The sequence below is a fragment of the Propithecus coquereli genome, unplaced genomic scaffold (assembly GCF_000956105.1).
Source record: "Propithecus coquereli isolate 6110/MARCELLA unplaced genomic scaffold, Pcoq_1.0 Scaffold441, whole genome shotgun sequence".
In the NCBI taxonomy this organism is placed as follows: domain Eukaryota; kingdom Metazoa; phylum Chordata; class Mammalia; order Primates; family Indriidae; genus Propithecus; species Propithecus coquereli.
Window position 1 is genome coordinate 575,664 of NW_012150186.1, and position 26,256 is coordinate 601,919.

The 26,256-nt window shown below is 45.6% G+C and overlaps 1 protein-coding gene across 2 annotated transcripts in view; it reads left to right on the top strand.

Annotated features, from left to right (window-relative positions):
• The window catches only part of GLI3 (GLI family zinc finger 3), a 270,462-nt gene that overhangs the window by 136,382 nt on the left and 107,824 nt on the right, over positions 1-26,256 (top strand). For both annotated transcript variants that reach the window (XM_012654529.1, XM_012654530.1), the window contains one exon: positions 22,285-22,390. In XM_012654529.1, coding sequence (XP_012509983.1) covers positions 22,285-22,390 — 106 coding nt within the window. The remainder of the gene's footprint in view (positions 1-22,284; positions 22,391-26,256) is intronic.

Consider the following 26,256-nt stretch of genomic DNA (forward strand, 5'->3'; position numbering starts at 1 on the left):
CTCTAGCCTGGGCAACACAGTGAGACTCTGTCTCAAAAAAAAAAAAAAAAAACAAAAAACAACAGAAATGTATTATATCTCAGTTCTGGAAGCTACAAGTGCAAAATTAAAGTGTTGGCAGGGTCGTTCTCCCTCTGAAATATCAGGGGAGGATCCTTCCTCTCCTCTTTCAGCTTTTGGAAGCCCCAGGTGATCCTTGGCTTTGTGGCAGCATCACTCTCTGTCTCTGTCTTCCACGGCCCTCTGTCTGTTGTGTCTCTGTGCACAAATCCCCTTATTCTTATAAAGACACCAGGCATATTGATTTAGGGACCATCCTAATGACCTCATCTAACTGGATGACTTCTGCAAAGACCCTGTTGTCAAATGTGGACACATTTACACATACCAGAGGTTAGGGCTTCAATATATCTTTTCAGGGGACACAGTTGAACCCACTAGACCAAGTGACTATGGCTTCCTCCCTCCACGGTGTGCAAGGAGGACACATGCTGCTGGATTTTCAAAATTATCAAGTGCCCTTATTTGCACTTTGGCTGCACTGGATGGTAGCCAAAGCTTTGCTTTTAGCTTCGTGAGAAAACACTTGGGGGGCCCACTGGTGTTGATTGACTTGGCATGTTAACTACCCACTTGTTTTCGGAAAGTTGCCCGTGTTTAGACTTGATGAGGATGACACAGACTTTAAACACATCATCGAGTGAGAAGTTCTTCATTACAGAGACGTGTTGCTGCCAGTTACGAAGAGAGTGGATTAGCATGGAAGTGGACATTTTGCTCATGGAGAGAAAATACCCTGGCATGAGCATGCTTTCACAGAAGCTTCTAGAATGTCAGACTCTATTTGAAAATGTGTTTTGTCTGAAGTTTTAAAATATGTTGTACAAAAAAGTTGAAGTTACAGAGAAATACAAATCTATTAAATAGCAAATATGGTTACTTACTATTAACTTAATAAAAACTTTTAAGTATGCTCTAGTTCTGCAGTCCCCAACCCCTGGGCTGCAGACCAGTACCAGTCCCTGGCCTGTTAGGAATTGTGCCGCACAGCAGGAGGTGAACAGCAGGTGAGCAAGCGAAGCGTCATCTGTATTTACGGCCACTCCCCATTGCTCACATCACTGCATAGACTCTGACTCCTGTCAGATCAGCAGTGGCATTAGATTCTCATAGGAGCGTGAACCCTCCTGTAAACTGCACATGTGAGCGATCTAGGTTGTGCTCCTTATGAGAATCTAATGCCTGAGGACCTGAGGTGGAGCTGAGGTGGTGATGCTAGCGCTGGGGAGTGGCTGCAAATACAGATTATCATAAGCAGACAGGTTTGACTGCACAATAAATGTAATGCGCTTGAATCATCCCGAAACCATCCCCTCACCAACTCCCGTCTGTGGAAAAATCGTCTTCCATGAAACCAGTCCCTGGTGCCAAAAATGTTGGGGACCACTGCTCTAGTTCATGTATCGATTGATTCAGTCATTGATTGGTTGATGGATTGACTTTCAATTATAAAAACAACATGTGTGGGAGATGGCATTGAAAGGAAGTAATCACTCAAAGTTAACATTATGGGGAGAGTGTGAAACCTTGGCTTGTATTTGTATTTCCTAACCCTAATTTTTGGCCCTAAGCTAATGAGACACGTCAAGTTACTATTGATATAGCAACTGGTTTTCCAGAAAATGGCCTGTTCCAGGGATCCTCTGTGTGGTTAATATGGAGGCAGGCAGAGCATGAAGTCTCTGGGCAGAACATTCCCAGCCTCTGTAGATCGCACTCCTGGACATCACCACCCTCTCCTCAGCACAAGGGAGGGGGCAGGGGTTAGTGCCACTCAGAGGCAAATACGTCCCTGGATGAATGGCTACAGCTCGTCCTTTACATGGATGTCCCACTATTAGGGTCCCAGGATTGCCCACATGAGTCACCCCTTCTTTCCACCCAACCTTAAGTGTTCCAGCCTGAAAACACTTTGATAGAATAAATAGGCATTGGGTTGTGATAGTTGTGACCCATCCTCTCTATAGCCAGGCAGCATAGAGTCCTGTGCTGGCCCCATCTTATGCGCTGTGCTAATTTCAGGTTCTCTCTTGGGATAGCTGAGCAATCTGACCCATTAGGGAATTAGGAACATTTTCAATTTGGGTAAAAAGCACAGCTGAAAACAAGGCATCGTGATAGTTCCAGATGGTAGGGAGGAAGATACCCTGAATTGACACAGCACTTTTCCAGTTTAGGGAGCACTATTATAGATACGATCTTATTTTGGTTCGGATTCCTAAAATAACCTGTGGGCGGGTATGGCAGGTTTTATACCTGAGAAGATGAATGTTCAGAGGAATGGAATCATCTGTACAAGGTTGTCCTGGGAAACCTTCTCAGAGCTCTTTGCTGCACACCGCCTGGTGCTCTGTGAAGCAGGGACACATCACCTTCCGATCCTGGAGGCTGGGAGACTGGGGCTCAGAAACCTCAAAAGGGAAGGCTCTAGGGGTCATATTCAGTAAGTGCCTGAGATGAGACTAAAACTTACAGCTTCTTTTTCCGTTAGTGTGGGTCTCTCCTTAGTACGTGGCACAGAGCCGGAGAAACGGGAGAATGCACTTTTATGTGGTCTAAGTCTTGGATTTGGTTAATGGTGATGCACAGGGCACGTGCAGGTACATCCACATCTATTCCAGCTTTCCGACGGCCTTTCACATTGCTGCTTCGTGTATCATTTCTCTCCGTGGGAGCACCCAGGTGCTAGAGAAAACGCATGTGCTTTAGGGCGCCGAGGTTCTGGGTTCAAGTCCTTACTACTTTCACTTCTCAGCTGTGAGTCTTTGGGCCTATGGCTTAACCTCCCTGAGCATGAATACCCTGATCTGGAAAGAGGAGACAATATCGTATGCCTCCTGGGATTGTTGTGGGATTTGAATCAGGTCTGTAAGTTCTCAGAAGTATGCTAGGTACACAGTTAGCACTCAATAGATGATTTTTCTTCCCTTGCTTGTCTGGTATAGACCATATATCCTAAAATCTGGCCACTAGGGGTATCCTGAAAGAACACTGCCAAGCAGAACCAATGCCCTTTACTCTGAGGTTGACGTGGAAAACTTAGGGTCATAAAGACAAGTTCTATGGAATGATGTCATTACTCACTTCAGGATAGAGAAAATGTCATGATAATTTTTTTTAGAGTTATTTTTTTCTTCTTTCAAATATGCCTGGAGGCAGAAGGCTTGAGAGAGAGATTTTTGTTAACATTTAGATCAAAAATATGAGTTGCCAGATAATGTCCAAGAGGAGAGATCCTGGCCATTTCCACGGATGTGCCCCCCCGGGTGGGTTGCATGCTCCTGGCAGGTGCTGATGCCCAGGGGAGGGGTGCTGTCAGGTGAGCTCTGCCCATCACCTGTGTCCCCCTCCTGCATCATCCTCCTGTTTAACCAGAGCCTGGGCAAGGGCCTGTGAAGCCGAGACCGTCTGGGGTCTGATGCCTGCTGCTTCGTGTCTCGCGTCTCCCGCTCCACGCCCCTCTGTCTTCCAGGGGGAGCGACTGTCTCTAACAGGGTGGCTGTGACAGATGCTGTGGGAATTCTGAGTTTGGGATAATGAGCTGTCATATGTCATTTCACTTAAACACAATAATACAAATATTTTGATCAAACATTTTCTCCAGCTGTTGAGCGAAAGCAATAAAAGCAGCAGGGAGTGCCAGTGGATTCGCTGTTTCTGCAAAGCTTTACCCTTTAAAAGCTGTTGCCTGTTAACTCTTTCTGTTTCTGTCTGTCTCCTTTCCTGTTCCTTCCCCTGGCCCCCTGAATTCCCACAGAATGCGTGGTCCGGCCCGGGCTGTGAATGCAGAGACCGAATTCAGGGATGTGAAGGGGGCGAAATAGCACAGCTTCTATCAAACGTCTCTTCGGCCGGCCTCAGAGCAACTGCAGCTGCTGTGACCTTGTAAAACCTGGCTCGGCCTGGCCGCCGTAGCACCCCTGCCCCAGGAACCTCCACCTGCCTCTGTCTCCTTGCCCTGCGGTACAAACCTGAGCCTAACCTGAGCTAAGAACTCTGTTGATCACATCTAACTTCAGGCAACAGTCTTTTCAGACAGCCTATCCTTGGTGGCACCTTGGGCCTTCCTCCTGGTTGGAGTCTGGTTAGGTGGTTGATCTCCATGGTAGAGTTCTCTAGCCCCTTGCTGTGCACGCTCCGTGCTCTGACCTGGCTTCGGGAATCTCCTCCTTCCCTTAGGCAGAGAGGGCTATGGCCGCACAGTGAGCATCCCAGGGCTGAAAGGCACAATGGGAAGTCGAGGATTCAGAGGGACCCTGGAGCACACGGTCCTGGTGGATCTCAGCAGTTCTTGCCAGTGGAAGCAAGGGTGTGGCCATTCTGAATGCATCCTTCAGGCTGAAACTCCTAGGAGCACCCCAGGAAGCACCCCTCCAGCCCCCTTTTTAAAACTGTGGCCTCACTTTTAAATGAGCTGCCTCTGACTCAGCAATGCTGCCAGGTTTCAAGTGTCTCCTGTGAGCCTGCCATTTAGGGGGAGAACCAGAGCAGGTGCTTTACTTGACACTCTACACTCTAAAGCTGGCCCCTTCCAGCATTCTCCCTTCCCTCTCCTTTATTTCCAGGGAAGTGACTCTGAGCCAGCTGTGTCCCGTTCTAGTGACCCTGACCCTAGGCACTGTCCTCTCACTTCAGTCTTCAAGCCTCACTGTGACGGGTTGCCATCGCCTCCACTCCAGCGTGCTCCGATGCCTTCCCCTAGAAACATAGGACAGACCCTGCACAGAACTCCTGGCCTTGAGTCTTCTCCAGCCACAACCCGGTCGGTCTCTTGCCCTCTTTCCTCCATTCACAGGACTTCCTGAAGTGTGTCACCGTCTACCTCCAGTGCTCCCTGGCTTGCTCCTCCTCCTGCTCCCTGCAAGTGCACGCACCCGGAAGCTGTGCCTTTTGAAACCACGTCCTGTCTCTGATATGTCCTCCACACAGCTTCGCTTCCCCTGCTCATCCCTTAACTGTCGGCCTCCCTCCAGGCATCCTCTATTCCCTCTGCACCCTCCTCCTGCTGATTCCGTGATCACATCTCTCTCCTCCATCTCCACGCCAGACTTGGCTCTCGGATCCAGACCTGGAGCTGGTGGCGGCCGTGGGCCGTGGGCCGTGCAAACCCCACACATCCCAGCCTGACCCTGTTCTCGCCTGCTCGCTCCTCCCATGCCCCTGCCTGCTTCCCTCTCTGCTCCTGCCTCTGTCCGAGGACTACCTTTAACACTCTTGTGCCAGAGCCTGGGGTAGCCCTGCCTGCCTTCCTTCTCCTCACACCTCCTGTATCCCTTTCTTCTTCTTTGCCCAGAGACCCTCCTCTACCCCGTTCTCCTCTCTTCCCACTGACTTTGAGCCTTTCTGTCTCTTGCTTCGCACATTAACTGCATTTTGCCCCAACCCATTCTCCATGATGCCACCAGAGTAATATTTCCAAAGGGTGTGCCTGATCATTTAGGTCTCTTGAGCAAACCCTTCCAGCCCATTGGCAACAGAGTAGGAGACCCTCCACGGCCTGGCCTCATTTTCTTCCAGACTTCCCCAAAGCTGTGCTTCCCAAGTTGGCAGCATCACCTGGGAACTTAGAAATGCAAATTCTCAGGCCCATCCCCCAGGTCTGCTGAGTCAGAAACTCTGGGGTGGGGCCCTCAGTCAGTTTTCTTTCAACGAGCTCTCCAGGTGAGGTGGGAGCAAGCTGAAGTTGGAGGACTGCTGCTGGAAAGCAGTGAGCAACCGCTCGGGGGATCATAGGTGTGTCCTTGCGTGTGAGTAGCCTGGCCTGTGTGTCCCGCCCTTGTCCACACTCTGGGTGCATCTTGCTGAGCAAGGCCTTTCCTCCAGGAGAGGAATGAGGTCTCTCTGACCCTCTTCCCTCACCGGCCTGGTCCCCTGCCCACTGCCCCACTGTGTGCAGACTTTTGACCTGGGACACTTCTGAGCTGTTCTACTTGTTGGCAGCTTTGTAACTGGTGGGTCCACATGCTCCTCTCCCTTCTGGGGCTTCTTGGAGCAGCCTGCCTATCAGGCTCTTGTTGTCCCCGGGGCCTGGGACCTGGCCGTGCTGGGTAGGTCTCTGTGGTGAATTGGTTTTCACGTATTCATGTGTTGGACAGCCACTTACTGAGTCCTGGGAGGTGTTATGACTGAAGCAGCCCAGAAAATAATTCCTAGTTCTAATTGTCCTATCTAAAAAGGTTAAGATTCAGAGAAGTCAAAGAATTAAGAGTAGTTGTTTATCAATAAAGCAATGATTTGAAAGGCAGTGCAAGTAAGGTAGCAACCTTAAGGGAACTACTGTGACCCTTTCCTGAAACTTCCTTTAAACTCGGAGATGCCTCTTGGGCACTGGCCTCTCCTCCTGGTCTCCTACTTAACTTCTCCATAGTTCACCTCTGTTTTCCTTAACGGGATAATGTAGAGCTAAAGTCAGTGTTTGGTACTGTCTTTCTGCATTGAAGGAGGGAGTTAGTCTTTGGCACTCAGTGCTAAGTTTATTTGGGACTGTGACCCTTTCATGATTTTTACCTCCCGAGGACCACCTGACTGCTTCAGATGGGAAAACAGACTTAATTCTTTGAACATACAAATTTTGTGTTAAAGCTCCCATACGGGAGTGTTCCCTTACTCTTAAGATTCCCCATTAATGTGCCTTTTTTTTTTCTTTTGTAGATTTATTACATTAGCGTTTAATTATTCTTTATGACAGTATTAAATTTCATGAGTGATTTATAGTTTTAATACAGACTTGTATGATTTATTACAGTTGGCATTTGAGGTTTACCAAATTCTTGAGAGCCATGAGTACTGGAATTGCTTAATCTGACCCTGTTCAGCACGACCGCAGCACGGGTGGAACCCCAGATTCAAATATAATAGGGACAGCTGCACTGCCCACCCCATTTTTATTGGACGGTGCTGTCTGCTATTGCGATGTGTGTACATGTGTGGGACAGTGGTGGTGGGTATGTGTGTTCTTAAATAGAAATGAGAGGGGAGCGCTTCTGTGTTTTTAAGGTATGAGCCGGAAATAATTTCCTGTGCCCTGGGTGGATAGGTGTGACCTGGCACCTGTTGCTCACCTGGAGCTCTCGCTGGTGGGTCCTCGTGTGGTCCTGAGATGCAGTGGCCTGGGGGAAGCTGGTGACAGGCACGGGGCTCTATCTCCATCTGCGAAGGTGTTCCAGGGCCAGAGCAGTGCTGTGCCCAGCTGGACAGAGTCAGGCTGACAGATGGCCTCAGGCCTCACGGGCTGCTGCAGAGAAGCGCTCAGACTTTAACGTGCTCACGGTCTGTCCCCCAGTGTTTTCAGAGCCCCTGAGTGTTTGTTGGGATGAACACTGACTCCCGCTCCTAAACTGCCATCCTGAGAACACACCGCAGGCTTTATGCTGCTGCCCCGTCTCTGTCCCGAACTTTCTATCCCTGTGTCCACTTGCTGCTCTGGCCCCTGTATTTTTCTCAGGCACAATTTGCAGCTGTTCCCCAAAGAAAGATTATTTCAATGAGGTGCTGCTTCGTTATTTTCAGCAGAGCAGGGCTGGGGTGGCTGCTCACTTGGGTGTTTTCTCAGATGACTTTATCGATTCCCACTTCCAGGGAAAAAGGTGTGCTCTCGGGCTCTGCTTCCCGGGAGGGTGGTGTGGATTATCCTCCAGGGCCCTTGGCCACGGGGCAGATAATCTCTTTGGGGTTATCTGTTAATTACCAGAGAATGTGTGAAGTATTTGTGAAAAGGCTTTTGAAGTGAGCTCCATGCGCTAATGCCTGGGTTGGGCTCCCCCGCTTCCGGCTGAGGGTTTCTCGGTCCAGCTTGGTTCCCCTCAAGTGCTGGCGGTATTCTCTTGCTAAATTGTTTGCCTTTCTAATGAAGTGAACTGTTTGTTTGACTCTGGGTGGAAGGTATTTAACCGGGGACTAAAGTAAACGTTGGAGGCATTCAAATAAGCCACGCATATCTGCTTTGTGGAGGGAAGGAAAACAGCTTGGCCTCGTTCACCTCCGGGAAGAGTCGTTAAGGAACTGTTTAAATAATAAACTGAGCGGAGGAGCGGATATTGCCACAGCCCAGACTGGGGCTTTGTGCGCGGCCTGGCTGGCCTGGGAATTCCTCCGCAGCAGCCAGGGGCGGAGAGAGCTGCTAGGTTCTTGCAGTTAGTAATTGTGATTTATTTATGTGTGGAGGGACTTCTGCTTTATTCAGTCTTGATTAAAACAAGCCCAGTTAGCACTCAGGACGGCAGGTGGATGGAAGGCAGCAAGACAGTGTCATCACGGGGTCCACTGCGCCTGTGTCACCTGGCCAGGCCCAGCCTGCCGTGGGGCCGCTGCCTGCTGGGCGGGGTCCCTGGTGCCTGGGAGAAGAGTCTGGGGGCCTGGGGCCACAGGACCAGAGGCTGTGAGGCTGAGGCGGGGCCCCATGGAGGTAGGGGCCTGTTCCTGACCAGGACCTCTGGGTGAGGGTGGGGTATGCGTGACAACCGGGTGCATCCCCGACAGTGTCTTTTAGCTGCTTCCACTTTTGTTGTGGGTGAGGGTGAAGCAGAAAAGGTTGGAAGTGTGAGTACCTGCTAGGGAACCACAGTTGTACCCAGGACTAGCCCCACAGTTTGTGGGGCCAATGGGAAAAAACAGAAGGGCCCTTGCTGAAAAATGATTAAGCGTTTCAAGGTGGCGAGAGCAGAACGTTAAACCGAGCTGGGGCCCTTCTGAGCACAGGCCCAGGGGTGCACGAGCCCGTGCCCACCTGCGAAGCCTGCCCTGCTCCAGCTTCCTGGGCTCTGTGGCCACATGGAGCTGAACTTGAGGTCAAGCTTGGTCGGTCCCTAACTGAGTAAGTTTAATTTCTTCTCTTTTCTGATGTCCAGTTTCTCATTTGTAAAATAGAGATATTAATTCCTACCTCATTGAGTTGTCATGGGTTGTAAACAAGAAAATGTATAAAAAGTGTTTAGAGTGGTCCTTAGCACAGAAATGATAGTCATTGCTATCTGAATGTATCTGCGGCTGTAACTTTTGTCTCTCTCTCCTGCTGGTTGAGCTGAGGACAGCGGATGGCTACTCTGAAGTTCAGACCACAGTTAGGTCCTTGATGCAGACTTGACTTAGGGACAAAGATACGGGGAATGCTCCTGGTCTGTCATGATCAGAGGAGGCTTGAGGGCAAGGGAGAATCAGGCCGGAACCTTCAGATGAGTTGCAAAGCTGGAGATACCCACATGAAGATGTTGGCTGTCACGTCAATGGGATGTTTGTGCTGAGAGAGAAAGACTTAGAAATAAACTCCTTAAACATGGGTACAGTTATGTACCGCATGATGACTTTTAGGTCAAGGATGATCCATGTATGTGAGGGTCGTCCCATAAGATTATCATGGAGCTGAAAAATTCCTATGGCCTGGTGATGTTGTAGTGTCATGACATCATAGTGGTGTAATTACTTCGTTTTTTAAGAAATTTAGTGTAGCCCAAGTGTCCAGTGTTTATGAAGTCTACAGTGGTGTGTGGTAATGTCCTGGGCCTTCACGTTCACCCACCGCTCACTCACTGACTCTCCCAGAGCAACTTCCAGTCCTGCAAGCTCCATTCGTGGTAAGTGCCCTATACAGGTGTACCATTTTTTATCTTTTACACAGTATTTTTACCGTATCTTTTCTATGTTTAGACATACAAATACTATCATGTTACAGTGGCCTACAGCATTCAATACAGTAACATACTGTCCAGATTTGTAGCCTAGGAGCCATAGCATATACTATATAGCCTAGCTGTATAGTGGGCTATACCACGTAGGTTCCCGTAAGTAGACTCCATGACATTCCACAAAGACAAAATCACCTAACTCCACATTTCTTAGAAAGTATCCTTGTCACTAAGCGATGCACAATTGCACTTTAGAATTTGTGAACCACCTTCATCTGTGTCACTTGGTACCTTTAACAACTTCGTGGAATAAATAGGGTGGAGTCTTATTTGTCCTATTTTATGGATTAAAAAATCTATATATGATTATAGTCACTATTGTAATTTTTTTTTATTTCAGCATATTATGGGGGTACAGATGTTTAGGTTACGTATGTTGCCCTTACCCCCCGCCCCCAGTCCAAGTTTCAAACATGTCCATCCTTTGGGTAGTGTGCATTGCACTCTTTGTGTATGCAAATACCTGTCCCCTCCCCCTCCCCCCTGCCCAACGTCCAATAGATGTTATTCTTATATGTGCATTTATGTGTTGATCAGTTAATACCAGTTTGATGGTGAATATATGTGGTGCTTGTCTTTCCATTCTTAGGATACCTCACTTAGTAGAATGCGTTCCAGCTATTATAATTTATTTATATGGAAATCTCTAAGATATATTTTGAAATGGGGAGCGTTTTCATCTGCCTTGGACGAAGTGGAGAACAGATGGGTTGCTCCAGGAAGGATGCACCCAGCTAAGGGTCGCAGCACGCACACGCAGTGTGCTGAGTGTTTGGCCCTTTCCTGATTTTGGAGAAGAGGAAACTCAGTAGAAAGGATGGCTTTTCTAAGGATTCATACCAAGAGGGTGATAAATTTTGTACAAAATATATATTGGTGACAAGATGACCAGTAGGTCACCATCAGTTTGGTCTGTTGCCTAGTGTCTGTGACTCCCCTCTCTGACAAGTGGAAGTTCATCGAGGAAGTGCAGAGTGGGGTCATCATTGTGTGGGACAGATATCAGGAGGCTGCAGTCCCTAGTGATGTAGGTGTGGACTCCAGAAATAGCCCATGTCCTCTCAGGGGCCTGTGGGAAGAATTGGACATTACTGACTTTAGATACTCTACCAGATACCTACTGAACATAGTTTGTAAAAGCTGAGCCCCGTGCAGTTGGTCTAGAAACCAGGGGTCACTTTGGGGAAAGGGAGGAGAGGACCCAGATGAAGATCACATTGTGATCACATAGAGCCTGGGCCTCTTTGGACAGGTAAGTGCTGCTCTGTCCTGCTGGAGTGCCTCGGGAGGCAGTGGCCAGTGAGTCGTTCTCTGAGGCAGCAGTAGGGGAAGTGGGCAAGAGAGCTGGAGGTCTTGGGGAAGCGTGAGCAGTGGACAACCAACAACCTCTGCCCAGGGAAAGCAGCCGCGGGACCCTTGGCCTCTCCAGAAAGGAGAGTCCCCAAAAGTGCCCAGCTGAACAGGGTGGAAGGTTTGTTGACACCCTGAAATCTATTATCCCCCTCAGTCCTAAAGCAGAATGCTGGCCATTTGAATTCCTCTTGGGTGTTTCTGAGCACAGTGGCTTGTCGGGACTGTAGGAAGTGTGGAGGGGAAAGTGGGAAATGAGTGGTCCCTGTCCTTTATGGGCATAGCAGGCTTGGGAGCCCAGGCGAGGTACCTCTTGCAGCATAGGTTAGACGTCCAGAGGCATTACCATGTGAGCAGGTGCTCTAAGGGGCTGTAGATCAGGGAAAATGTGACATTTATCCAGCATTCCAAATGGAAGTAAGCCAAGAATCAAGATAGGAAGCCAGATGAGAGAGTGATGAAGGCATGAGTAGCCAACAAGAGAGGAGGCCACACACGGGAACTTTGGGGAGAGGAGCCTGGAGTAGTTCTGAGCCAACCTGCAGGCAGATGTGGGGCTTTTTATCTGCACATCTGGGAGCGTGCACGGGGCAGCTGCAAAGTGCACGGTGGGCTTGAGAAGGCGTTCCTAGCAGAAAGGTGTTTCAGACCCCCTCGGATGATGCCATTTGATGTATGCTCACATAGCCAGTGTCTTTGTGGGAGTGTATAGAACGTGTGGCCAGCGGCTAATACAGGATTGCAGGGAGAGGAGAAATGTAAGAAAAGTGGGGAATGTTTTTGTACTTGCATTCTCATGAGCCAAGAAATGTGAAGGGATTCCTCCTCTCCCAAGCGGTGGAGGATTCTCTCCTTTCTCTCTCATTTCCTCGCTCATCCTTGCTGGGAAACCACTTCATGTGCTTTATTATTTTACAATCATGGTGAAAGAAGCCCTTAAAATAAACTCTTTGCTTAAAAGCTTTGTGTGTTTCTGCAAACAATAATGCTTCGTAGACAGTGAGAGTTCAGAGTTTAAGAGACAAGAAAGTGGAGCCTTTTAATGCTCCCAGTGTGCAATAAACATGCTGGAATTTCAATGGATTCTAAAGGCGTAACAATAATAGCATTAAGGACATGCCAGGGCCTTTGATGTTATTGACAAAAAAGGGGGAGGTAGGGGCAAAGGAGCCCCTGTCATTTCTGTCATGAGCTTTTAAACTTTTGACCTCCAACCTTTTGTGTCAAAGAGCTTTTTCCATATGGGTGTTAGCAGCCGGCTCAAGTATCCTGAATTCACCAAAGCGGCAACATTTCCTTGGTGGGAAAGCCATTCAGAGTCTTGGAAAGGCCCCAGCGTGGGGTGTTACTCGCCATTGTCTGCCCTCCCAGCGGTGGTGGGTTGGGTGGGGTGGTGAGGTGCCCACATGAGGTTACTTGCTGCCCAGCAGGAAGCAGGCAGCCTGGCCTGGCTAGAAGTCGAACTTCAGAGTGCTCGGATTGGGCGCAGGGTGTGCAGGCGTCTGCTGGGTGTTAGCCCTGTGCGTGCTGTGAGCACGGGGGGCACATGGAAACCTGCACGGGGCCATACCTGTGGGTTCCCCTTGTTGCGACCATTGCTGGAGGCCCGTCAGGTAGATGGAGTGTTCCGCAGTGCCCAGGAGGGAGGGCTGGCCTGGACCACCACTGCCGCTGTGTGGCCTCAGTCTCCTTTCTTGTCTTTCCTTCCCTTATTCTCCTTTCCTATAACAGACATTTATTGAGTTCCTACTAGGAGTATGAGGGTAAGTGAGCCTCTGCCACCCTCACATCCCAGACAGCCTGGGAGGGGAGGAAGACAGTTCTGATCTGACAGTGTGTGTGCCAGGGACTGGCCCCGCCTTGCCGGGCAGGAGGGTGGAATACAGGAAATGCAGTGAAGTGTGCTCGTGCCCATGGCTTACGGCCAGTATCACTAACCATGTGCTTGTGTGAGGGAGAGCGCTGAGTGTGAACACACAGGCCCTCAGAGAGCCTCGAGTCTGCTGAGCAAGAGAGGTGGTGAGGACGTGATGCGGGTACAGATGGAGTTCCACAGGCTGTCCCTGTGGTCCCGGCTCACCTGACCTAGGGGAAGGGAGGAAGGAGCATGCGATCCCATGGAGCCTCTGGGAAGCTTGATGCACAGGTGGCATTTGCATTGAGTCTTGAAGAGAGGGTGAGACTTGGGTGAAAGGGAGTTGGTTCTCGGCAGCCTGAAGGACACTGGCTCTCGGATGGGGAAGTGTCCTGGACTGAGCTAGGTGGCTGGGGCCTGAATGTTACGCTGAAGAGCTTGGGCTAGAGCGGGCAGGCTGTCCTGGGCCATGACAGATCTGGGGAGAAGGGAGGGATGTGGTCCAGTCTGGGCTTTAGGGATATAGACGTGGGGTAAGAGAAGATAGAAAGCATGAACTCTGATACTGTCGTGTTAAGAAATAGAATGTCTAAAAGCCCTGGTTTTGGAGTAAAAAGACATCCAGTGCTACCACTGCTTCCCCATGTAATGATGGGGACCGGTCCTTAACTGTGTCCTCGTCTGTAAGAATGGGCATACAAATGGCACCTGCTTCTCAGGCTGCTTGGGCTGTAGGAAGAAGTAAATGAGGTGGGTCTAAAAGGCTTTGCACAGTGCCTGACATGTATTATTTAGTGAATTGCAACTTATGATTGCTTTTACTATTCTTATTAACGACTAATCATGGGGCAAGCTTTGGAAGACCTTTAGTTGTTGATTGACAGGAATTACAGATGGGGGTGGATGATGGAGATTCATGGGGCGAGGCAATAATCCTTGAGAACTTCTTGTCTGATTTTGAGCAAAATGAATGTGTCACATTCATTTCTTATGTTCTACAAAGTTGATAACCAGCACACTCTTAAGACACTGCTGGTATCCCAGGGACTTCGAAATATTTCTGGAAGTGGTCTTTGATGAGTAGCTCTTTGATGGCATCATTCTCCTCTGCAACTATGAAGACAAAGGTAACTCCCCCAACCGTCTGAGCCTCATCCCGGGCAATCTCCAGGTAGTCCTGGATTTGTGTTGCCTGAGAGCTCCTGGGGGTTACAGCTTCAGAGCAGCATTGAGAGTCCAGCCTGGGCTCCACAGTGGTGCCTGGATTCCCCCCTAATCCTCCACCCTGCAGGGAGGGATCATGTTTGAAGCGCCACGTCCAGCGTGCTCTGACATTGGAATAGAAAGGGCACCCAGCTTGCAGCACAGCCTTAGTTTTATGCAGCTATGGGTAGATCATTTAGCTTTTCTGAGCAGATCATGGAACTTTCCCTTATCAGTTCTCAGGATTGTCTTGATAATAGGCAATAAAGAGAAACAAAAGTTAGGGATATAATAATAAAGCTTTGAAATGCTGATTTTAGGGTTGTCAAGAGGGTTCCTTAAGGAGATATGTATACATTTTATAAAATGTACTGTGTTACTTTGCTTTCACATTCCACTACCTGCTTCTGCTAATTTTGCAACACTGAAAAAAATGTTTGAAAGCTCCTTTGTCAGTTGATTTATTTTGGATAGAATATAACTTCCAGACCTCACCTTTGTTGATTAGTTCGTGGTTTACTATCCAGGAGAACTTCAGAGTCCCCTGACTCCAAGGGTTCTGTAGTTAGATTTGAGATACCAAATACTTTTCGTGGAAACATTTCATCCTCTCCTTTCACTTCCTAAGCATTAAGAATTCCAACGTGTATTTTTGGAGTTATGGATTTCACTTTTGCATTGTGCTGTCCAAAAAATATATTCATTGATACAAGAATTTGTCACTAGTAACTAATTTCCATCTTCTAATCTCCAAGCTTATTTATCATCACTGAAAATACACCATTAGCATATTTCAAAGTAAATGGATTTGTCACTTTTAAGTGTAGTGATTCTTTGTATGTTTGCATGTGATTTCCCTTGGAGAGTTCTGCAGTTTAGATATGATGACTGTAAACCTTCTCTTATTTCTCTTTCTAGCCTTTTCCTCTGGTTAGTTTTTCTCTCTTATCCTGGCAGGAAAGCTGGGAACAACAGGAATATCATGGATCCATGTATGTGGGGTCACAGGCAAGACAGTCCTGGAGACTCTGGTTGAAGGGTGTGGCTGCTTGGCCGGTGGGACATGTGGTTCTTTTTCCGCCACTGGGCATCCAAGGGATGTGCTCTTTAGCTGAGAAACGCTCAGATTTGCTGACAAAAGAAATTAGAAGTGCCCAGAAAAGGGCGAGATCAATTGTTTATTCACTACCCAGGACACATTTGAGGTAGTAAAGGCAGAGGTTCCTTTTGTCAATTCACTTGCAGAGGGCCATTTGTCATTTTCTTGTGGAAAACACTTAATTATGTTTGGTAAGAAGCATGGCATGGATCCAACGGTTTTAAAAAAGGATGAATTTTGGCATGACCAGAGTGTGGTGGTGAGTAGCATTTAGGTCTACAATATTAACTATATGCCTATATACTTACACAAAAGATAATGATATAAAGCTTGCAATTTGAGTACGGAGGAATGTCCATGGAATTTTATACACCAGGAGTCAAGACTGTCTGGTAGCTTCCAGAAGTAAAAGCTTCTTGGGTTTTAGAAATGGCTTAGTTTTTGTTCATAATTAGCTTTCTGTGTAAATTTGTGTATGGTATACTTAACTTGTAAGATAATTTAAATTTGCAAGTGTTAAGGTCATTATTGCCATTATTTTCTAGATTTCTGGCAAATTTTATCCATTATCTTTTCTATCTCAGAATTTATCCACTTACAGATTTTACAAAGATTAGATATGTCTATTTATTGTTTAATTGTTAGTATGGACTGTAAAGATATTTTAAAGTCACACAAGTTGGTATTTAAGGAAAGTTTGCATTTTAAATAGTTTATGTACATAGTGTTATCACTTAAGCAATATGTATCCTAAAGAAAAAGTTGATGGGGAGTTTTTCTGAAATATGATAATTTCTGAAAATTACTTTATTGTGGTACATTGGCGCAGGGTTTGTCAAATTTTTTTCATAAAGGGCCAGATAGTAAATATTTTAGTTTTCGCTGGCCACGTGTTCTCTGTCTCAGCTAGTCAATTCTGCTTTTGTTGAAAGCAGCCATAAGGACTATGTAAGCAAATGAGCAAGGCAGTATTCCAGTAAAACCTTATTTACAGAAACTGGCCCATGGGCAGTAGTTGCAGAAGGCTCCTTCCATGGTGTAAAGTGATAAAATAATAGATTTTTTTTTTTTTTAAATGCAGGGCATTTCCAAGGTTTCTAGAGCTTACTAGAACCACAGTTTCTTTAAACTTGCATCCCATTACGGAGGGTCATATAAACAAGATGATCCATAATAATGACTCTGGAGGAGTTTCCAACTGCACATCATGCCTGTAAGACCAGAAAAAAATTCCCGACGCTCCATGAGGTGCTCCATGGGATGATGGCACAGGGATGCCCAGTCAGTCCACAGCTGGTCCTTAAGGGGTGGCACTCCTTAGATTGCACTCACAGTGGACCGTGAAGGGCCTCAGACCACCATCCTCCAGGCTCATTTCTCTACACCCTCCTTGTCAGGTATTCCCGGGGTGTCCCCAGAGGGGCCAGATCAGCTCCTTCCTGGCGCCATGTTGTCCAAAAGCAGGAATAGTAGGGATGTCCGACTCAGTGAGTCAGTCTGGGTCTTGGCATCGCACCAAATGGCAATGTCTCCCGTAGGCCACTGAGCCCTGGAAAAGGTCTTGCAGGCAGGAGGACGATGACTGGAGATGTCCCGAGCTGGGAGGAGACACCAGTGCACACAGGCTGCCTCTTCACCATCTTGTTGGAGTGGCTTCCTTGGCAGTGGGGTCTCACTCTCCCCCTTGAGACCTCTTATTTTGTAGAAGCTGGATGATTATTTTGATTTTAGCATAGTGGATGTTGCATTCTGGAACCCATATGTGGTCATAAGGCCATTTCTACTGATGCAGGTGATAGCATGAGCTTGAGAGGACTGGCCATCCCTGTGGGCGGGGCTCACCCTAGTGACAGGAAAGTCATCTCTAGCTCTGGTCTAGAGTAAATCCCAAGGCCAGTGTACTGACGACTTCAGTATTTAAATCAGCTGTGAGGACTTGTGCACTTGGCAGTTTACTTTTGCAGATCCCTCTTGTGCTGTTTCCCAGGCATGGAAAAAGTATCATTTGGTGAATTACTCCTTCAGGGCACTAACTGAGCTGACTTTGATCTCTCTTTTTTAATCTACAATTTTTGTATGTAAATTTCAAACCTTAAAAGACAGTTTCCCAGGATGGCCTCCAAGAGATCTTATAGCCTGAGGATACTAAAACTGTTTCTTGGGAGAAGGATGCAACTGAAGATAAATCTCCAAGCGTCTTTCTCGGTTATTCTCTGGCTACAGGTTTTATGATCAGCGCAGGCTGTTGTGAAGAGACCTAAAAATCAATGCCTCTCATTCCTAATGAGACCCTTAATGCCCAGTATGATGACGGCCAGCGTGAAACTGAATGCTGACAACTCTACCCAGCACAAATATTTTTACTGTGCATTTCAGTTGAAACACGTGTCAAGCCAATTACATATGTATGGGGTTTAAAGACTATTCCACTGGAGCCTCCGAGAGTACACACTCTTCAAATCTCTCTTTAGTATAAGAGGACTCAGGTACAATAGTCCAGCCTCTTGCAAGTCTGTAATAAATCATCTTTGCATCCATAAGCATGTACCGTCGGCTGCTCACCGCAGCTCCACAGACCCACCCCCACCTGGTAGAATTTTAATTCCCTCGGTAAAATTGATTCCACCAGTTCTGCACATTATTCTCCCTGTCTTCCATTTAGCCCGTTAGTTTGCTGACAGTAGAGTACACAGCACTTAGCAGCTGGTTTGTGGAACCATCAGTCAGGAAATTGTATGATAAATAGGAGGTAGCCAGGTTTAGTGGCACTTCCTTCTGCTTCAGCAGTTTTCGCGTGACTTTGGAGAAGTCATCATGCGGTGTTTTGTCAAGGGCCAGAGCAGGAGATGGCTGCGGTGCGGTAACTTATTACACATACACTTGAGCTATGATGCGCCACAGCTGCGCTGCTCACGTGTAAATAATAAACCGCGAGGTGGATCATTATGGTAGCTGCTGGCAACACGGGCCTGTTCTTGTCATGTGGGTTTTCTTGGACAGCTTTTTGGGCCCGTGATGGAATATGCCACTGATCCACATAGAAATGACAAACCAAGAGGCGAGCAAGGAAAGGACTCAACGTTGGAGGATTCAGGAGCATTTTTTGAGAATCGCGTTACGATTAATGTCATGTGATGCCACGTATATTAAAGGGCATGCTCATACTGCTTTTTATTCTTCATTTATCCTGTTAAGCTATGGTTAAGCATGTCTTGAATTGGAAGAGGAGGGGTGTTCCATTGTGTTTTCCCAGAAAGTGGCTTAAGAGGTGTGATTTCCACTAATAACCAACACAAAGTATAATTGTTCCCACAGACTTCAGCAGCCCAGGAAAAGTTATTTTAAATTTAATCAAGAGAGAGACATAGAAACAGTAAAACACTTAAACTAAAACCAGATGTCTTTGGTCAAATCAGATCACATCCATTAATTCTCTGTTCTTTATTTAAACCTAACTCCAGAATGCAGAATTCATAAATTTCCTTGGGACATAAATAAACTCTGTGTGCAAACAGTGTTACTAGATGCATCACATACTTGCAGTCGGAATTAACTTTTAAACTCACAAAACACTGTAGACTCAACTGTGAGAAATGACTGCTAAATGCCCCAATAATTGTGTTTTATATTTTTCTCTCAAATATTTTTGCAGTGCTTGGTCATTGTCTCTATCATTTTGAAAGAAGAAGAGAGGGTGAGTGAGAGAGAGTGAATTTAAATCCTGAAAGAATAATTTCTTGAAAATGAAAAGATGGCAGTGCCTTTTAAATGTCAGTGGTAGCCTGTAAGTTTCTCTTGGGGAAGAGATTTTTATTCTCCTCGGGTACACGCTTTTGATTTTGCAGGATTCACTGGTTGGTCTTCACCCCTGTGTACATAATCACCACCACTTCATTATATAATACTCATATAAAAGATAATGACTGTTATTTCCCAGACCTATGAGGTATATATGAAATGTGGAATAAATTCACACATCTTGAGCCCTGTGTGTATGAAAAATGTGGGTTTGTACTTTGTCATAATTCATAGTTGCACCCACATAGAGAAAACCAGATGCAGTTAACACCCGCTTACCTGGTGGAGAGAATTTAATCACACAGAACACAACCAAGAGCCAAGAAGTAAAGAGGTAAAAATATCTTCCATCTCTGACAGTCATGGTTGTCACAATGTCCCTCGAAACAGCCATATGTACCTGTGCATGTGAGAAGCCCTCAGGAAGTGGGTCAGAGTTTATGAATACTTGATTCACACACAGTTCTAGCAAGTTTGTTTTTCTGAATTCCAAGAGCGGGTTATGTGTGTTAAGTAGGAGGTCTACAGGAGGCAAGGGTGTTTGCATCAGCCCGGGAGCCGGAAGGAGTGGAAGAGAAAGAGAAGCCACCCCCGTGTTTGACCCTCTTTACCTGGATTTTCCTCTCATTTGGGTTTGTTTCAAAATTTAAAATCAGGGAAAATTCACTAGTATGTGTCAGACTTTCAAGCTAGTGAAAATAGCTTGATGTTATATTTTTAGGAAGGATGAAAAATTTTCATCAAAGGTGGTTGAATAGAATGTTTTGGCTCTCCAGAGGGTGGCTTTTAATTGTCAGGAGTAGTGAGTTATGTGCACCAATGAATTTGCCAACATTGCTGGATAAATGTTGAACTTAAACTCTCAAACTTAGCAAATCAACTGTTAATATTTGCATGATGAAGAACTAATTTCTGATAAGAGGTGAAATATCATTGATTTTTTTGGTATAGACTTTATAAAATGTACAAAGTGCGATAAATGATGAGATTGTAAGTATATCCCTCATCTTGAATTCCTGGCATTATTGTATATCATGATATCACAGTGACAATGATATGACAATGCCAAAACCATTCCTCCCCTCTTTCTATATCACCAATCCCTCCCTACCGAATCTTACAAGTAGAAAATACACAGAGTAATTGACATTTTTAGTGCAATAATCCTCTTGGAAGTTTTCTAGATTCTAGACCTGGTGGTTAACTGATAGAATTACAGTTTTGAGTCAGAATTACAGTTTCGAGTCCTTCCCTGGTGGATCACAGGGTTTCTATCAATGTCATGCTTATAGTTTTCACTCCATAACCACCATCTTAGATTCTCAAAGGAAGGCAGCGAGGGCAAAACAAGGGAAGTAATGTATTATAATTTTTAAAGTATCTTTTTTGTGCTTATATTGTGATAGATGCTTGTTGAAGGAAATTTGGAAAATGAGATATGTGTAGGGAAGGAAATCAAAACTCCTTGAATTCAACATACACACATGTAATAACCATCCACTTCCATTTAGGAAAATTGACAGATGGGGGGCAGTGTTACTGACCTCGGGGGGTGCAGTGCACATCCTAGGCTGTGTGTTCTTGGCACAGCTCCAGGCCCCCGGAGAGGTTCTGTGCCTTCTTCCAGGGTCGCTCAGAACCTGTTCACAGCGGGGGCCTCATTCAGAGTTGCCTTTAGAACCTGCTAACCTCAGTGCAAAATCTTCAGACTTTGGGAAGTAACTCTAAGTCATTCTGAGGCTTATTTGGTGTACATACCAATTCCCACATGTTGGCTCTGGGCAGGCTCCCAGGGGGACCAGGTGTGGACAGGTAATATTTGAAGAGCACATCCCAGCACGTTTGCTATAATACCAGTATCATAGCCGTGGAGTCGAACCCCCAGGCTCTGGGCTCTTCTTTTGCTTCTTGAAACTTGGGAAAAACTCGAGTGCAGGTACAAAGTAGCAGTCCTGCTTCTAATTATAAAATCTGATAAAACTCTCTTCAGTGTTTACAGTGAATCACTATTTTTTTTTTTATAAAAGTTTATTTTTAAATGTGCAAGAGACAACGGGTATAAGTTACCAGGAGTAAATGTGGGTAGAGGAGCTGTTGTAAGGACGGGCACACACACACAGGAACCCTGTATAGTGTACTTGAGGAAGGGCAGGAGGGGGAGGGGGGCTGGGTCCAAGGTGAGTGTTAAGGCTACCTTGGCAGCAATTCCCCGAGCTTGGCTCCACATGTCCCTCTGTGAGTCTCAGTGGGCCTGCCCATCTCTTCCTGCCAGCCTGTACAGTAGTTCTCTGGCCAGTGTACAGATTTGCTGCCTTTGTGTTGGGACTATGGAGGCCTAACTTGGGCCAAGGAGGAGGGGAATGTGCATTGAAATTTTTTTAAAAAGTGTGTATGGGCCGGGCGCCGTGGCTCACACCTATAATCCTAGCTCTCTGGGAGGCCGAGGCGGGCGGATTGTTTGAGCTCAGGAGTTCGAAACCAGCCTGAGCAAGAGCGAGACCCCGTCTCTACTAAAAATAGAAAGAAATTAATTGGACAACTGAAAATATATAGAAAAATTAGCCGGGCATGGTGGCGCATGCCTGTAGTCCCAGCTACTTGGGAGGCTGAGGCAGGAGGATCGCTTGAGCCCAGGAGTTTGAGGTTGCTGTGAGCTAGGCTGACGCCACGGCACTAACTCTAGCCCGGGCAAAAGAGTGAGACTCTGTCTCAAAAAAAAAAAAAAAAAAAAAAAAAGTGTGTATGCGTATATATACATGTGTGTGTGTGTATGTATCAGCCATGGGTTCTAGCAGATCCTTTTAAAGGGACACCCTTAAAAACCTAATGGACATGGGAGAAATGAAGCTAGTATTTATATTACAATGTCTTTGTCTAATATTTACTTGTCAATATAATTTTTTTTTTCTTCAAATAAGTGTGTTGCAGTGGGTTCCTCTGGGTTTTGTGGCTCCTTCAGCCCTTCTCCTCTGACGGGCCCTTCTTCCAGGGTAGGGAGCCTGTGTCTTTCCTCTGTTTCTTGCTCTCCTGTCTGGGTTTTGGTTGCAGTCATGGGCTCTACTCTCTCAGGTGGGTACAGGCATTCTTCACTCAGCCGTACTTGTGCAGCACCTCACAGAGCCCCGCAGTCAGTAGGTTCAGTGTAAGCAGTGAAGGTAGGATAGCGGTGTTGCTTCACGAGTCGGAATGCTGTTTCCAGGTGTTCGTTTGATCCAGGTCGGACTGCTTTTCTTTTTCAGACCCTCCACATCTTTTCCCTGCCTTCCACCCTCCTGTTCCCATTGATGCAAGACATCATGAGGGCCGGTACCATTATGATCCGTCTCCTATTCCTCCACTGCACGTGTAAGTATTAAAACTTCACCCCTTAATGAAATGCAACAAAATCCTGGTTTGTACTGTCTCAGGGCTTTTGTAAATGGCATGTCTGCTGGGCTTTGAAGATGTGATAGAAGTAAAAGATTTACTTTTGAAATACAGCAAGCCTGTCTGTTCCCGGATTCACTGAAACAAATCCCTGCTGCTTCCTGAGGAATGCCTGTCACACTAGGTAGCTGGCAAGTATTTCCTATATGTTTTGCGAACATGTGTTCTGTGGGCTGTAAACACAAAATTAAAAAGTAAGAGCCTAATGGGAAGCTACCACTCAGAATGTGTATATGGTCAATATGAGGTTAGAATTTTTTTATGCTAAAATTTCTGTTACATCAAAGTCCTGTCTTGGGGATCACGATGAATTGTAATGAAATTTTCATGGTAAATTTTCATAACCCCCTTGGTACGTACACCAACAGTCACTTGATTGATGGTAATGTCACCCAAACAAAATGGCAAATGTGATCAAGGACGTGGTTTACACAAAGATAAAAGCAAAGAATAGTGGTGTTAACATACATTAGGAAAGTAAAGAGAAATTTTGGTGGAAATAAATATCATCTTACTTAGTTTGGAGGGAATAAGGGAGGGCGGACTCAGAAACTATAAAGCAGTATTGTTTTGCAGGAGTGTCCAGAGAATGGTCATGTACTATAATAATTGGAGCCACTCTTTGGGAAGGGCTGCCCCTTGCTAACGGCCTCGATGTATATGTTTAGTCATATCTAATAATCACCCTTCGTTCTGAGACAGTAAAGTTAGAAAAGCACAAATAATACTTTGAAGAATAATGCTGGTTATTTAGATGGTAGATTGCATCTCCATGGCTATTAGTTACAGCTGTGTAATTACATATTATGCCAAAGAAAAATGAAGTTGTTTTAAAACAAGTCCTCCTCTGTGAACAGAATTAATTGATATTAACAATCCTAACTACATGCCCAAGTACACATATAATATTTTACCAACAGTTTTTTGGATCCATCTCCCATTACTGAATTGTAATTTCAGAGCAGATTTGCCTGGAGGAAAGTAATAAATCTGTGTTGCAGACTTCTCTAAGCATTAAAGGAGAAGTGGGTATTTATAGAGGGAGAATGCAGAAACTTGTGACTTATTCTTTGACTTTTCACTGGAACACAAGTAAGCATTTATGGGGTTCTGAAGCCTGCTAAAAATACACTCAAATAAAACCAAGAGGCCAATTTAAAATTCCCTATACAAAGGGAAGGAAATTCCAGATTCAGTCTGAACATGACATGTACTTCACCCTGTTATACAGAGGTTTTATGGCACAGATGGGACTGCGTGGCTCTCAGATGAGGATTTGCTCCATGGTACAGAGGATGCAGGGGCCACATAGGCCTTGGAGACATGGATGGCTAATTCCTCCCAGACTTTGAGTCCCTGTGATGTGGGAATTTAAATCAGATTTTCTGTGGAATTTTGGAGTTCTTCACCCTTTCAAAAATTGTGTTCTAGAGAAATTTTTAAAAATGACTTTATATGATAGACTGAACTGTCTTCTCTGGATTCATTATAGTTTGCCCTGTAATAAAATTTAAATATGAATTTATCAATAAAAATCCCAAGTCTTGGTTCTTCGGCAGACCATAATAACAGCAAACCCTGATGTAGCTGCTACTAAGAGTTCTAGGCCCTGTTTGCTGTACCTGCACTGGCTTGTAGTGCTAACACCCATCAAGATAAGGCAAGTCAGGTCTGGAGAATCCTGGCAGGTAGGGCGGGTGGCAGGGAACTACATTTCAGGTGTTACTGTTGAGCTGGGATTTGTATGGATTTTAGTACTTCCTGCTTTTTCAGTCAAGCTTTAGGATACTTTAACGGCAACTGACTAAATTGTTCTCTAGCGTCCTAAATGTATGGTTACCAAAGATTCGTAATGTGAGGCTGGTCAATAATCCTAAGCCTTGAAAGAGATGTCTTGGAAGGTTCTGAGAGGGAAAAACAGGTCTTTGGCCTCCTGGGGATGTGAGGTGCATCCTAGCAGGGTCCTGGGTGGACACTAAACTTAGGAAGTGGGCTTGGCTCCGGGAAGGCAGGGGAAGTGCCACCTCTGTGCCGTTATAACATGACATTCTCTCTGCATTGCCCTCAGTGGCCTTCCCTCTCTGCATGGCGAACTCCTGCTTATATTTATTCTCAAGGCTTCATTCAAGTGTCCCCTTTGCTGGCTGTCCCAAAGGCTGTTTCTGTAGCACCTTTCTGGTACTTTTATTGTAGTGCTTTTATCTCTTGCTTGGTAATTTTTTGTTAGCGGTCACTGCCCCCTGCTAGTTTTGTGGGTATCACCCATCACTTGGCCAGGCGCTTTGCTGGGATACTCACTGTCAGTCCAGTCTGGGAGACGGTGCAGGAGCAGTCAGAGATCTCGAATTCCTGGTCCTGCCTTGCCACTCATTTGTGCTGTCAACTCTGGCAACTTCCCTTGCATGTGTCGCATGTATTGGTTTTATTACGTGGAAATGAAGCTCTCTGCCTTACCCAACTCTTCAAATTGCAGGTAGAGTTCAATGAAATAATGTTCATTTTCAGGGTGCCCTGAAAAGCTAGAGCTCTAAACAAATGCTGAAGATTAGCATTTGAGGCAGTTGGCGGCATGAAAAACCCTGGGAGTTTCTGTTCTGGCCTTGTTCAGTTATGAGTCCCTGGGTTGCTTTTGCACCTTCTGAGCTGTGATAAGTAGATGCCTGCAATCCTCTTGGAAGTGGAGGGTAATCTAGGCAAATATGGCTCTGTTACGGAAATCTTAAAAGCACATCTTTGCTTAGGCGTAAAGCGATAACCTGGAAAAAATAAAATGATTTCATCTAGAACTTGAATTCCAAAATGCTTGCTATGTAATTGTCTTATAAAAAAAAAAGAGAGATCAGGTGTGCTTATGAAGTTTTTAGAATAAATATTTTTAATTATAAGACGACAAAATTTGGGGATATTCTCATTATTTTGTACACACAATTGTTCTTCTGGTGCCAACTTTAAAAATTAAATTGCAAGTCTCTTAAAAACAAGGATTTGTATTGATGGAAATGCCGACAGATCTCCATTTAGAAGGAGGGCAGGCACTACGATAATTATGCTATCATATCCGATCATTAAGGATTCTATTGAAAGAGGTTTATAAATTGCTCCTCTTTTTAGATAAACCACCCTATATTAAGGCATCAACGATATGGTGCAGAATTAAATTAAAATCTCGTAAAATGAAATATGTTCTGTATTAGCTGTTTGACACTTAATTTGCCTCTGAATGAGTAGAGGAAATCACAAATTAACCTGCCTTTGTTTTTCCAACCATGGCTTATTGGGTGTTAGAACAACTGCAATTACAGTCTAATAATAACCACTAAGCCTCATAAATATGTACGGAAATACGTCAGTTTGTGTTAAAGAACCCAGTTTGTTAAATGGAATGCCTTTAGTGTACCCGGCTTACTCTCATAGTGTTGCCCAGTTTATGGTTAGGCAGTGTAGGTACAGTATAGAAACTTAAATTGATTCAAATACAGAACTGGAAATAATGTTAGAATTTATTAGTATTTCCTTTCTTAACTCAAAATCATGAATTTAGATCAAGAACTTATAAGTAGGACATGGAATGTAAGTATCACCTTTCCCTGAGTTGTCATGTAAAGGTTGTCTTATAAAATGTGTGATTCTTGCATTGTGGTTAATTCAAGTAGTTTGAAAATTAAGAAACACTGGATATGAGGAATCTTCCCTCTTCTTCCGAAAGTTATCCTCCAGTGAATTCACCAGGACTTATACCCAATAGATAATTGGAGTGCCTCTCTCCCTCCCTCCCTCCCTCCCTC